Genomic DNA, 15,080 nt, shown 5'->3' with positions numbered 1-15,080 from the left:
TTGAGCTCACCCGGGGGGGGGGTTTAGGGGAGGTTTGGGGGATCCATCCGATCAGCTAGGAGACGAACGGCCAATTCCAAGGTCCAGCAATGTGGTTGGCTAAGACCAGTAAAATTTAATATAATGTTGCTGAACGTCGGGGGACTCAACTCCCTGTTGAAAAGGAAGAAACTCGAGGGGTTCCTTCAGAGGGAGAAACCTGAGGTCCTAACACTCCAAGAGACACACATACAAGTGGAGGATGCTCCTAAACTTAAAATCCAGGGGTATACAAAATCCTACAAGCAAACAAGGGCAGGAAGAAAGGGGGAGGTGTGCTGGCGATCAGGTCCTCCCTAGAGCGGAGACCAACCAAATGGGGAAAAAGACACTAGTGGGAGGTATATTGCTGCTAGACTGGAATCAGGAGGGGAGACATATACAATGGCAACTATATACGCCCCCAACTCCGGGCAAGACAAATATATACAACAGGAGTTAGGTAAGCTGGAAAGGTTTGCTAGGGGCCCGATCTTCCTATGAGGGGATCTTAACCTAGCTTGGGACCCAGGAAGGAATAGAAGTGCGGAGAGGGGGGGCTCTCGGAACAAACCCTCAAAAGAACCGAAAGACAAACTGGACAACCTAGCTCTGGTAGACACATGGAGGGAAAAGAAGGGCGACTTAACGCGATACACGTTCTTCTCCCATGTGCACAGGTCCTCTTCTAGGATTGACTATGTTTGGGTTTTGCAGGGCTTGCTGGGCACAGTAACAGAGATGGACGTAGAGGCTACAACCATTTCAGACCACGCACCCATTACAATGTCAATAAAAAGGAGGGACCAAACTCTGTGGATCTGGAGATGGATGTATCCGTCCCACATAGTCAAGGAGGGCCCAGTTCAGGAGGAGATAAGCAAAGACATAGAGGAATACTTTAACCTTAACAAACTAGGGGACACTAGCCAAAACTCAAGTTGGGATGCCTTCAAGGCAACGATCAGGGGCAGGCTCATTGCAGCTAAGGCCAGGAGGGACAAGGAGAATAGGCAGCTGGAGGAGGAGCTAGAAAGCAAGTTGAAACTGGTTATGTCAAGAATGAGGACATGGGCCAGTGGAGAGAATAGAAGGGACTACAGGGCCATAAGGGGCCAATTAGAAGTGCTGCAGACAAGGAACGCAGAGCGGGCACTGCTACACCTAGGACAGAACTACTACATAAAAGCTACCAAGGCCGACAGGATGCTAGCTAGGCTCTTTAGAAAGGAGGAAAAGGACAGAACCATCACCAAAGTCAAGCTAAGCAAAGGGGGTAGCTTCAGAACAGGCAGAGATACAAAAGGAATTTACAGAGTTCTATACCGATCTATATAGGTCCGAAGTTCGTCAAGAACAGCCCTAAGCAAAATATCTGGATAACATCCACCTCCCTACCCTGACAAAAGAGGAAGCGGTGGAGCTTGACCAACCTATAACCCCAGAGGAAGTACGTAGAGCTATCAGATTGATGCCATAAACAAAGCACCTGGCCTGGATGGCTTCACGGCCAACTTTAATAAGACCTTTAGGTAAGTGCTCATCCCCCCACTAGTTCAACTATTTGATGAATTCACAAGAACAGGGAGGATAACTCCATCGATGGAGGAAGCCAAGGTTATCCTCCTACCAAAACCAGGCAAAGACCCGGAAAGCTGCAAGTCCTATAGTGTCATGATGCCTACCCCCGGAGCACCAGGACAGGCCCAGCACCCCCGGGAGCAGGCATCATGCCCTCGGGTAAAAGCCCAGCGGCCCCTAATAGGGGCTCTTTGGATTTTGTCCTGGCGCCTTTGGCGCCAGGCTCATGTTGGACATCAGTCCTGGCGCCATAGGCGCCAGGCTCATAAAAGAGGGTGTTTGGTGCACTTACCTGACGCAGACCATGCTGCATGAAGCCTCAAGCCAAATGAGGCTTAGGAGGGACTATTTTATCAAAGGAACTATTTTACTTGGGTGGGGACCGTGGAAGAATACTTACCTGGAACTTCTTCCAAGGCTATTTAAACCACGCCCGGACTGCCACACGTGCTTCGCGTTGCTCTGCATCTAGCAGCTGAACGCTCACCGTGCCTGCTCCTGCATCTTGCCTCCAGCCACGCCCGCCTCGATCTTGGGATACCTGAAAGGAAGGAAGGGAAGAGAAAAGGTGAAAACCAAGAACTTAATCTAACTTCCTACCTGTGTCCGGAACCATCACGCCAGCGATCCTGAAGATAGACATTCTTTAAAAGCATTGCGCTACTTGTTGCAGCGCCGCGCATCACTCACCTGCCTCGTGGGCTCTTGACTATCCACCGCGACCTTCTGGGCATTCCGCCACATCTCTGCACCTGCAGGGGAGAAGAAGAGACAAAAGGTGAGCAGGAGGAACAAATGAGGAAAGCCTGATTTTCCGTCACAAGATTTACCTGGCCATATTTGACGGAACCACTCCTCATTTCGGGTCGGCGCCACTTCTTGGCATGGTACCGCACCCCAGCCCCTAAGGGGAAATAAGAAAGACATTACTAGAGGGATTCAAAGACATTTAAAGGGATCATTTTTATCACGAACTCACCTGAGTTTATCTCCGGCAATATCCCTCGAAGCATCACTTCCACTCTGCACCTGAAAATAAGGACAGACCGCAGGTTAAGAAAAGCAAACAAAGAGAAGACTCTACTCTGGAACTTTTTAAACTGCATACTTACGGCATTTCGCCTTCCGAAACCAGTGAAGTAACTGGTCAAATACGCGCCCCTGCACCAGAAGCAGGATGGAGAGCTCATCCATTCAAACATTAAGAAAGATTTTTCTACGGGCCAGACAAGCCAGATTTGGGGGTCCAGTTCAGTCGGTGTTTCGAACCCTGCGCATCACGCTTGAAGAGGTCACAGCAATCCAGACCAGGTCAGCGCCTCCGTGGGAGCCAGGTGAGCGTTACATATAGGCCAATAGCGCTGATTAACATCGACGCAAAGCTATTCACCAAAATACTTGCCTCTAGGATAGAATCCCTCCTGCCGAAATTGATTGGAACTGACCAATCGGATTTCATACGCGTCAGTCAAACCAGAGACAATATTGGAAGGGTCCTACATTTAGTAGAAAAGGCAAATGTAAAAAAGACCCCAGCGCTTCTTGTTGCGTTGGACGCCAAGAAAGCGTTCAACAGGGTGGAGTGGCAGTTTATATTTGCTACCATGAAGAAAATGGGATTTAGGGAGAATTTGGTGGCAATGATAAAGGCAAACTACATCAACCCAACCCTCTGGTTATTGATTAATGGGCAATTATCAGGGCCCATCAAAGTGTGTAGGGGCACGAAGCAGGGCTGCCCTCTCTCCCCGTTGCTCTACGCGATCCACTTGGAACCATTATTGGCCACTCTCTGGGCCTCAGAAGACATATCGGGCATCCTATTTGGAGGGCAACCCCATAAAGTAGCGGCCTTTGCAGATTACCTCTTGATGACTATAACTGACCAGGGTGGATCCCTGGGGGTGTTGGGGAGGGAGCTGGGAAGGTTCAGAGAAGTAGCCGGCCTGAAGATTAACACCACCAAATCGGAAGCGCTCAACCTCGCGCTAAAGGCGGCGGCGGATGAGCGATAAGAGCACTCCAATATAACTGGGCGCCCACTACAATCAAATACTTAGAGGTAAATATAGCCAAAGATATGGAGTCATTATATTGCCTCAACTACCCAGCCTTACTGGCACAAATTAAACAACTTCTCCAGGGGTGGGGCCCTCTCAGGATTTCTTGGCTGGGGAAGATCAATGTTGTCAAGCTGGTCATACTCCCAAAAATCTTATACTATTTTACGGCTTTTCCAATAAAAGTCCCCAAACCATTCTTCAGATCTTTACTGAAGCTCTTAGGGACCTTCGTATGGAATAATAAGACCCTTAGAGTAGCGAGACGCCTGTTACAAAGGCCAAGAAAGAGGGGGGGCCTGGGTGCACCGGACATGAGAGCATACTACATGGCGGCCCAAGTAAGAGTGATCAGGGACTGGCTGAAGAATGACAGAAATAAGGAGTGGAGACGTATGGAAGAAGCGCTAGCTGGAGGGCATCTCGACACAGTTCTGTGGAAGCCTAGAGGTGACCGCCCCAAAAATGTATACAATAGCTGGATAGAATCACTGGTGTGCGATACCTAGGATGAGCTAATAATCGGGGCGGGCCTCACATCCTTTCCATCGCCCTTCACTCCACTATGGAATAATCCACAATTCACGCCTGGGGTAGAGGGGGAAGGGTTTCATCAGATGGGGGGCGGGGGGGGTTGCCTTAAGATAAGAGAGATGTTTGAAGGAGAGGAAATCAAGTCCTTTGCCCAATGCAAACTAGACAGGCCATTGGGTACTCCAACCAGAGGTAAGGAGGGCAGCAATTAGGCCTCTCACGCCCTTTGAAAAGCTCCTAATGGGAAATCCGGGGGACAAGAACTTAGTGGACATCCTCTACAGGTTCATAAAGCAAAATGAAGCAGCAGCCCCCATTCGTTACACAGATCTATGGGACAAGGCAGTGGGTCGCCGGATGGAGGAACCCGAGTGGTCACAGGTCTGGGGTAACATACCAAAGCTAGCAAGATCCATTCAAGTACAAGAATTCTGGACCAAACTATTATTTCAATGGCATCTCACCCCGTGCACCTTGAACAAGCATTTCCCGCAAATGAAAAAGGACTGCTGGACGGAGTGTGGCGAAGCTGGGTCTTGGCACCATATATGGTGGGGTTGCCCCCGGATAAAGGCCTACTGGGACAAAATCTCAGAAGCATTGGAGGAAATTATGGGGGTGAGATGTGCAGGGAGCCTGGGGGAATCACTCATGGGAATAGGTGGGACACTGGAGTCCCTCCCATCAAATACCCAGAAGAAAATCTATGTGATATTGATCCTAGCGGGGGCCCTGGTAGTCGCCCAGAAGTGGAAGTCGAAAGAACCCCCACAGAACACGAATGGGTGAGCAAAATCTGGCAGTTTGCAGCAATGGAATAGGTAACCTATGGTCTGCAGGGGCAACACCAGGGCTTCCTAGCGGACTCGGACTTGGTGCTGAAGTTCCTTCAAAGAGACTCCAGAGGAGCATTGTGCCGAGGAAAATGAAACTGATGGGTATGGTGTGCGTGGGAGGAGGCGGGGTGAGCTCAGCCCAGCGTTGGAGAAAGGAGAACGAGGGGGCCCAAGCGGGAAAGAGTGACATTTACTGGGAAAGAGACGTAGACTACGATTAATTTGGGGGAATTGGAACTCAAATACAGGGTTTGGATGGGGGTTGGGGGAGGGGGATCAGTTATTCACTGTTAAAAATGTTCAATAAAAACTTATGTGAAAAAAAAACCTTGTGCTTATGACTGCTAGCAGGGGTGCACTATCTGGCTTTGAAGAATTATTTTAAATTCAAGGAATACCTTAACTCGATAGATCCATCCTACGCATGAGCACTTTACAGCTGAGCACTTTACATGGAGTCAAGGACAGACACATTAAAAGTTGCCAAATTCACATGCAACTGAAAGAATTTTAACTCCGATATCTGTCCACTGTGTGGTACTTGCGTAGAAACCATAACACACTTTATGCTATTCTGTGACAAACTTAAGGATCTGAGGGTGATGTATTTGTTCCCTCTTTCCAAACAAGCCTGAGTTTCCAGAGTAGCGGGAGCATTACTACTATGTAAAACGACTGACGACCTAAATGTGGCCCATTTTGTGTTGAGATTAATCTACCAGACATGGGTTCATAGGAAGTATTTGATCAGATACTTCTAGAATACCTAATGCTAAAGGAACATTTTTTTAACCTTTTTGATGTATCTGTATTTAGTGTTTGGTGTAAAGGCTGTTTTTATAGATTTTTATCTTAGTGTATAACATGTTGTGTTATATCTATTTATTTTGTTGTATTATTGTTGTTGTGCTAAAGACATATGTGTCGAATAAAGCCTGATGAACTGAAATAATCCAAAGAAATCAACCTCTTAGATTCAGAGCTAGAGTGTACATCCCGTTATCCTCATTTAATTAAATGGATTACTGGGATACTCAACTCTTGGTTTTTACCAACTGGGTGAACTCTAGATCCCATGAAAATGATAAATTAATGAAGAAGGAAGTTGCAGTCTGTCCACGCCCCACCCCTAACCCCCTCCGTCCCAGATACACACTATGGCTTCACAAAGTATATACACCTCTCTCCAGGTACAAGTTGCCATCTATGAAAATCCCTTTACAGGCTTGGGATGAAATAGCTCTTGAACTAAACTTGCTTTGGGTTCTGAGCCTGGCAAACAAGATTTATCATAACCAGCTTGTGTTTTTGGCTTTTGTTAAGTGGAAGAGGGGAGGATGCGACTTTATAATGAATTCATATCCCATCTATTTAGTGAAGACGTTCTTAAACCATTTGGGGACTGTAAGGCAGATTTTGAAGTCGGGGCAGATGTCATCTTTCAATATTTCCAACCATGTCATTGGCCCTCCAATGAGACTATTATAGAAGGGGCACTAGCTTGCTGATGAATTTTGAGAAATGTTTATATGCTAGTGCTTCAAGAAAAGAGGTGATTTTTACTATATTTAAAATATGAATAGGCCATCTTGAAACGCGTCTCCCTTATGTGTTGAAGTGGCATGAGGATTCAAGTACAACATTGAGTGCGGTTAAGAAGGAATTTCGAGGAATGAAAAGAAAACAACTATTAGGGTCCGGTTCATAGAACAATTGTGTAAGATGTTAAATAGATATAAGATACCAGAACTCATCAAACACTTTATGAAAGATACATTGAGTTTATGCTGGAGATGGTGTTGCAGAACAGAGTCATTGTACATGTTTGTAGGTCATGACCCATTCAAGGTATATACTATTTGCCATACAGTATTCTTTTTCACCCGAGCTCTGTTTTATGGGTTGGGGGCAGAGGACTCTAGCTCATGAAGAGGATCTGAGATAATTGGTACTGCGTTGAGGCTGCTGGAATGACTATCACTTCATAATGGAAATACATCTATTTGCCCTCATTCTTTGACTCGTATCATAGATTGTGTTCTATGCTAATATGTGAAAAAAGATTTATGGTCCAAGATGGTCTACCCAAATTCTTTGAACACTGGGTGAGTTTTTTAGACCAAGTCAGGGAATCTACTGAGAACTTGACATGCCTGATTCATCAAAGGACACTGGAACCTTTGACCTACTGAAAATGATACCTTTCTAGCAAAGTAATCTAGATTCAGAACCATGCAGGATCAAAGGAGAGGGTTGGGGTCAAGGAGGGAAGCGTGTTGATTTTGTTATCGGTTTTGCTCTCAATATATTTCTGGGTTTTATCTCTTGGCATTTCAGCTACTATATATGTCTCACTAATGCACTAAACTGATGCGACTTGGATTAATCTGGTAAACTCATACATTCACAACAAAGACATGGTAACTCAGAATAACAGCAACCACAGAAAATCCCAGTACTGCAATTTAACATGAAATACCATTATTTTCTGATTGTAGTCTCACTTCGGACAGGCTTGAAGAAAATGCAGCCATTTCGACTAATAGTTGTAGAAGTTATGATCTTTAGCAGTCTCGAACATGGGCCAGTCCCACCTTGTTATTCGTTTCTCTTGTCATATTCCTCAGTGAGCAATAAGTGGGGCAATATCGAGATTTGTGTATATTTGTATTGATTTATGGATGCTCCCATTTCGTAGTTTAGAATTGAAATTGATTTAAAAAAACATTAAAAACCATTTGTAAAATATCCTTCCCACTTCAAAACATTCATGTTTCTTTAATGTTCTATGTCTATGCCCATTTTGTATTGCAGGGACTGGCGACTTGAAGAAGCGAACTTGACCCTAAACGCAGACAAATGCGAGATAAGCAAATCAACGCTCAAGTTCTTTGGCACAAAGGTTTACAACCCGATCCAGACAAAGTGCAAGCGCTGGTGGAAGCACCCACGCCAACATCCGCCATACGATCATTCTTGGGCATGGCAAGCTATTGCACCAGGTACATTCAGGATTTTGCTTGCATCAGCACACCCCTCCGTCTACTCACTGGCAAAGGGCAAGAGTTTGTGTGGTCCGCCGACTGCAAAGAGGAGTTTCAAGAGATCAAAAGACGCATCGCCTCCGCCTCATGCATGGCCTATTACGATCCGGAACTAGGAACTGAACTAACAGTTGATGCCAGCCCCGTTGGCCTCGGGGCAATCCTCGCCCAAATAAAGCTGGGCGTACAACCATCCTATGCATGTCGCATAGTGGCCTCTGCAAGCCATAGCCCATCATCAACTGAGTGTGCGTACCCAAAAACCAGAGAAAGAAAGCCTTGCGGTAGTGTGGGCATTTGAGCACTATCACCTGTTTCTGTATGGAAAGCCTTTTTCCATTGTCACAGACCACCAAGCTCTCACGACCATATATGGAAAACCCACATCCAAAATGCTACCTCGCATTGCAAGATGGGGACTCCGCCTACAGGAATACTCATTCACTATAATTAATTTTCCCGAGAAGGACAGCAACCCAGCTGATTTCCTGTCTAGATATCCACTACCCGATACCAACCAATAGCTTGATTACATAGTGAGCAATGCACTGCCCAAATCGCTCACCATACCACAAGTACTTGATGGCATGCCGCAAGACAATCTCCTCACGATTGTTAAAGACTGTGTAACGTCGGGTAAGTGGCATCAAAGAAGCAGAAACTTAACACCCTAGTCTGATACAGAGAAGAAACAACTCCAGACTTTTTACTTGATAAGACACACCCTGCCTGTATCCCCTGAAGGTTTACTGTTAAAGGAAAATAGGATTGTCATCCCTGAAAACCTCCAAGGCCAAACAATTGCCATGGAACACACAGAACACTGTGGAATTGTGTCCACCAAGAGACAACTGGTTCCCACAAATGGACGTCAAGGTTGAACAGACGCTAGGGAAATGCATAACCTGTAAAGCAGTTGCCCCTCGCACCTTCCTTGAACCACTCCAAATGACAACGATGCCGCAGCAAGTGTGGAATGAAGCTGCTGTTGACATATTTGGACCCCTCTTCAATGGATAATACTTTCTAGTGATCATAGAGGAGATGTCCAGATTCCCAGAGATACACCAGATTCATTCCACGGTAGCCCAGTCAGTTATTTCAGCTCTGGACAAGACTTTCGCAGGCTACGGAATCCCCACCCTTGTGAAGTCTGACAATGGGCCCTCGTTCAGTGGGCATTATTTCACAATGTTTGCAGAGCACCTAGGATTCCAACACCGCAAAATCACACCTCTCTGGCCTCAGGCAAATGGAACGGTAGAGAGGTCAATTGCCAATCTGAAACACACTCTACAAATTTGCTCAATCACAAGGGGATCATTTATGCTGGCCATCTGCACATGGCTCGGGGATTACCGCAACACACCACATAGCTCCACTGGTGTGTGCCCTCTAGAATTAATGTTTGGCTGTGTTGAGGGCACCACCCTCCCGCACAACCCCAGTAAGGAAGCGGCTGTAAACATTGAGGCCAAGGCCAGAGCAAATGATCGGGAAAGCAAAGACAAAACGAAGGAATATGCCGACAGCCAAAGGAAGGAAAAGAACAGTGACTTTCACGTAGAAGACCAAGTGCTGGCATGCCAGATCCAAGGATCCAAAGAAACACCGGAGTTCAACCCTGAGCCCATGACAGTGACGCACGTCAAGGTATCCATGGTAACAGCGGCAAGTCCCACAGGCACCGTCACAAGAAACTCCTAATTCTTCTGGCCGATTGAAAGCGATCTGGCTCCGCGGAGTGAATACTCAACCACTGTCGAGGATTCCTCCGATGAAACCTTTGAGTTCATGGATGGCAATGTGGAAATGGACGACAGTGAGAGTGATCAGAAAAAACAGCACCCCTCCGACGCGAAGCTCATCAAGAAGGGCCATTCGCAAACCCTCAAGATGGATTGAGGAAATGGGTTAAAGTACGAATTTTCTGTAAAGCAAGGGGGAGATGTAATGTCCTATGTCTATTCCCATTTTGTATTGCAGGGTCAGGCGACCGCCTGTCCCCTTTCACGGTTTGTTGAGGTTGTAACGGACCATGTATTTGCAGGTGGGGTTACCGCCAAATCGACAGTCTGCGCCAGAGTAATAAAGAAGGTGCCACTGCTACGTTCAGTCTCCTGTGCTTCATTGCGTATCTTGTCTTATTGGTATCACCGCCAGTGCAGATCTCACAGTTTCATATCCCATGTATGTTCTTAATGGCCTAAAAATGTAAATTCTAAATCTATGTATATTTCTTTGAAGGATCAGTGATTGATTTATCTGATCATGGACTGCAGCAACTGGGCCCAACATTACTCTGTCCACTTGAGGCATCCACCGTAATTCTGGATAAGAACCAGTTAATTAAACTTGCGCACCTCGATAAGTTAAAGCACCTCATGCAGGTAAGCACCTCTTTTGTTCGGCTGCAGGAAAGCAATAGTCATCACATTTGTGCTTAAATTATGTTAAAATAATGTTAGAGGTATTGTGTTTTGAGTGGTTATACCAGCTTCCTTGCCTCTGGCAGTATAGGTTTGGGTGATGGCCAGTGGTTGCTTAATATTCAGCTAAATCAAATAATACCTGCACTGTCGCCCATAACATAGAATTAGCATGTTCTATCACTATCTCTCATGATGTGTTTTACATACTTCCAGCAGTACTAATCAAACTTAGAACACTGCTATGTCTGTCACATTTTGGGCAGTCAGTGATTTGGCAAGCTCGATGGAACATCTTGCCTCTACAGAATAGCATTCCCAAAATGAAAACAAATTAAAATCTACTCTAAAAGACTGTGAAATACCTTTTATACTGTTGCTTGGTTCTTAAACCTTAATAAACCCACGTCGTCACAGCCGACATGTTTGGTGTTGTAAATGAAGAGGATACATTTTTTTTGTGTGTAAAATATCCACAGCGCAAAACAAAGCCCTACTTTGTGCATTTGTAAAGTCAGATAGGTTGACCAAATATGAGGTCAGGCTTTAGCCGGGCATAGGAGACTGATTTCCAACGTCTCCTCCATCTGAACTTTTATCCTGTGTTTTCTACACTCATTGGCATGAAACATTTTTGCGCACAAACAAACTGCCAGTTAAAATGTACAAATGAATGCTTTACTTGCCATGCCGTTTACTTTGACTTTTATTTTCACATTGATGTCATAGTGAATGTTTAACTATGCTTCTGTGTTCCACAACGCACATTATAGATTGTCATATATAAAAAATGTACTAAAATGCTTTGCACAAAGAAAATAAGCATCAGCTAATCAATAAAAAGCTGCAATTGTGTATAAAAGAATTGGTTTTTTGTACATGAATACTACACTACATTAGAGATATCTGTTTGACAGCAGCAAGTATGCTGTTTCCTTCAACAGTTGCCCAAACTGCACGGGCACCCATAAGGGTCTAAAACCAGTGTGCACTGAATTCACCCTGTGCACCCCTAAAATCCATAGAGGGTAGGACAACCCCCCTTGTTATAGATAGGTTGACCTTGCCAGTGCTTATTATTGTTGGTTGCCCTTCTAGAGGATTCCCATTGCTTCCACTTCATAATGTCTGCCTGAATTGCAAGTTCCCTGTTATCTCTGCAGCCTTATTTGTGTTACATATTTCTCTGACCAGCACAAATCATGCATGCTCCATAAATCTGCTGGCTCTCATTTGCAAACCCATGATTTCTTGTTTGCCAGGAGCCCAGGATCCATTCAGGAACCGGCTACTACTACATCCGTACTAGAAACCTGCATTTGTCCAAGCTGCAAAATAGGTGGAGCCAGAGGGTGATGGGTGGGCTAGAAGCAGGGGGCAGCTGCAAAGAACTTCTCTTTAACAAATAATGTTGGTCCATTTTATGGACAAGAATAACACTAATATAATGTTTGCTGCAACAACAATCCCACCCCACAATCTGGGGCAGGAAGCAGGCTGTGATTTAGTCAAAATAGTTTAGTTTGATTAAGAATGATGAATTGGTCAAAATGTGGGTGGTCCCCTTACTTAGAATGCTACTTAGAAAACTGCTATGCTCACAGAGTTCGATGTACTTCGAATCTGCACCATCACTACTAAGCACGGCAAACTTTCCCCGTTCTCTCTCCTAACTAACCAGACCCACCAACTCTTTTCCCGATCCAAGTGTTTGGGTTCCAACCAAATGGCAGTGGTGCACAATACAAATCCTAAAACCATAAAAAACGCAGATATGAATCGGTATTCTGTATAATAAATGTTTGCAGTGCAATAATAAACATGTATGTCAACTGTGCTTACTGGGGTTTTCAAGCACATATATTTTAGTGAGGTAAGGCCTGCCTTCTGAGGAATCCACCCTGTTTGTTTAAATAAACAACCAACAAGGTGTACTCCAAAGAAAAGTGCCAGGATGGGGGGTGAAGGGGACACCTCTGCTCACGGCGAGGGGAAAATCCAGATGTTTCCTCTAAGGATGTAATACAAGAGTAACTGTAAGGAAGGCATGGTATCAAGATAAGACATACACAAGTGATCACAGTTCAAGGGTGTTTATTAAACTGTATAATGGGTGAGATGAACACCTAATCTAAACTTAAATCTAAGATGGGAGCAAGCTACGACCATCAAATAATAATAATACAGTCCAAGTGGAGTCTACTTAACTCAAAAGGGCCTATACTAAAATAAACTATTGCCAATCCTTACCGCTATGCTACATAAATGGTGTGGGATAATGTTCACAAGAAAAGAAAGGAGTGTTCCCAAAATGATAAGTTCAGATGTTATAGCTGGAGTCTCCCTTCCCCATGTTTTAGCACGTTATGAGGCTTAAAGTTTGTTTCCAAAATATCAGGGCTTTCTGTGGCCAAGTCTCTTTCACACAAAGTCTCTTGCCGCAGAGGACCTGATGTGTTGCAACCAACAAAACAAAAGTTCCTTTAATAAATCTTCACAGGCCGATTACTCTCTGCCTTAGGATGCCCCTCTGCCGGGCTACGATCCTTCGTTCGATGTGGGCCTCCCCCCGTCGGGTTCACTAGGGCCTTTCATTTAAAACAGAACATTCAAGAGTCTGAATGTTTTTTCAACCAATTATTTACTGTGGAAAACCCTCAGCTGGGTTCACTCTTGTCGACACCATGTTCACGGGTGTATCACTGTTCATCCCACTTCACTGGCATCCCTCAACCGGGTTCACATTTGCCAATATCACGGTTTACTGTGCTTTTTCACAATACAGGATTTACTTCTCTTAGCATTTCCCTTGGCATCCCTCTGTCGGGTTCACACTTGCCTTCAGTTTACAAGACAGTCCTTTTAGACCCTTTAGGGTCTTAGGGTCCCTTTCCCAAGTCCAGGTCTCAGCCCCAGTTAGGCTTTCCTTGAAGTCCCCAGACAGGCTTCACACAGTTCTATTAACACGGTTTATTTTGATTCTCAATGTGTAAAAGACTTGATTGTACGAGGGGTTTTGCTTGACTATTGTATGACCCCCTTTGACACCTCACGCAGGCCTTCCCCAAGGGTTCTTGGTATATGCAGTTTCAACAAATTGGTCCCGATCAGTCTTTCGAATGAACACCCACGTGGCGTCGGACCACTCTGCACCTGGACCTCAATTGGGCTTTCTTTAAAGTTCAACTCGCACAAGTTCTTTGTTCAAACGTTGCTGCTTGCAACCTTGGGCCCAGCAAAGTTCGGTTTCATATCAGTTTCCTCTGACTCACCGGTTGCGCTCAACTTGCTGGACTTTTGTCTCTGGAGTCAAGGACGGCACTACGGTGGCAAGTGCTTCTCTCTGCCTTGACTCTCAGCGTGGGAGGACCCAGTGTGCCGTTGACACCTGTCATACCACACACCAGCTGTACTTTCCGGTCTTATGATTCCCTTTTCGGAGGCTTTGCCGGTCCGAGTTGAAAAGGGCAAGGGCAATTCCCTCCTCGTCCTTTCAGGTCTCAACGCCTTTCTCCTCTGTTTGAACTGCTGGTCCGCAATGGCTGCTCCCTCATGCATTCAGCCTTGCTCGAAGTGTGTTCAGGCTCCGCCTTTTATCCCTATGGGGAAGAGAAAGGGCTGTCAGGTGTGTGTAATTATTGTCAATTGCCTGACTGTGCCTGACCCTTGTTTTGGGACATGTCAGGTAAACGGCTCTGGTGTTAGTCCGTTGTTTGTCACAGTGTGAGAAAGTGTTTGTCGGAAAACAGAGGAGATAGATTTTCTAGGTATCTTACAGGGTAGCAAAACAGAGGGGGGTCTGGGAAACTCTCTACCAGCACGAACACAGCCCATTGACTTGTTCTTGGGTGGATGGTCCATGGGAGAGTCTCAACCAAGTCTTTAGCTCACTGTTTTTTTCACAGAGAAGAAATGTCCCCGCATATCAGTCTTTGTCCTGCCCAGGGGCAGTCCAGCACCAAAATGCTAGGCAATTCTCCTCCTAACAAGAGTACCACAGCAACCGCATACACGTGTTTCAGCCTAATTGGGCATCATCAGTGAGGTGAAGCTGTGCCTCTCTAAGAGCAGTGAGCAAGGGATCCACGTCTGGATTCCCCTGGTAACTTAGGGTGAGACCCAAAGTTACTTGGTATGCAAAACAGAGGGGGGGTCTGAGAAACTCTCTACCAGCACGAACACAGCCCATTCACTTGTTCTTTGGTAGATGGCCCCTGGGAGAGTCTCAACCAAGTATTTAGCACACTGCTCTTTTCACAGAGGAGAAATTTTCCGCATATCAGTCTTTGTCCTGCCCAGGGGCAGTCCAGCACCGAAATGCTGGGCAATTCTTCTCTGAGCAAGAGTACCACAGCAACCCCATACATGTGTTTCAGCCTAGTTGGGCATCATCAGTGAGGTGAAGCTGTGCCTCTCGAAGAGCAGTGAGCAACGGGTCCATGTCTGGATTCCCCTGGTAACTTAGGGTGAGACCCAAAGTTACTTGGTATGCAAAACAGAGGGGGGGTCTGGGAAACTCTCTACCAACACCAACACGAACACAGTTTATGGGGCAGGATGGGGAAAAGGTGTCATAAG

At 45.7% G+C, this 15,080-nt stretch overlaps 1 protein-coding gene across 3 annotated transcripts in view; it reads left to right on the top strand.

The window, feature by feature from the left end:
* CEP97 (centrosomal protein 97) overlaps window positions 1-15,080 on the top strand; it is a 1,492,335-nt gene that overhangs the window by 175,598 nt on the left and 1,301,657 nt on the right. For all 3 annotated transcript variants that reach the window (XM_069637315.1, XM_069637314.1, XM_069637316.1), the window contains exon 2: window positions 10,321-10,463. In XM_069637315.1, the coding sequence (XP_069493416.1) occupies window positions 10,321-10,463 (143 nt within the window). The remainder of the gene's footprint in view (window positions 1-10,320; window positions 10,464-15,080) is intronic.

This window comes from Ambystoma mexicanum, chromosome 7p (assembly GCF_040938575.1).
Source record: "Ambystoma mexicanum isolate Mex_15411 chromosome 7p, UKY_AmexF1_1, whole genome shotgun sequence".
Taxonomy (NCBI): domain Eukaryota; kingdom Metazoa; phylum Chordata; class Amphibia; order Caudata; family Ambystomatidae; genus Ambystoma; species Ambystoma mexicanum.
This window is presented reverse-complemented; position numbering and strand designations above follow the sequence as displayed.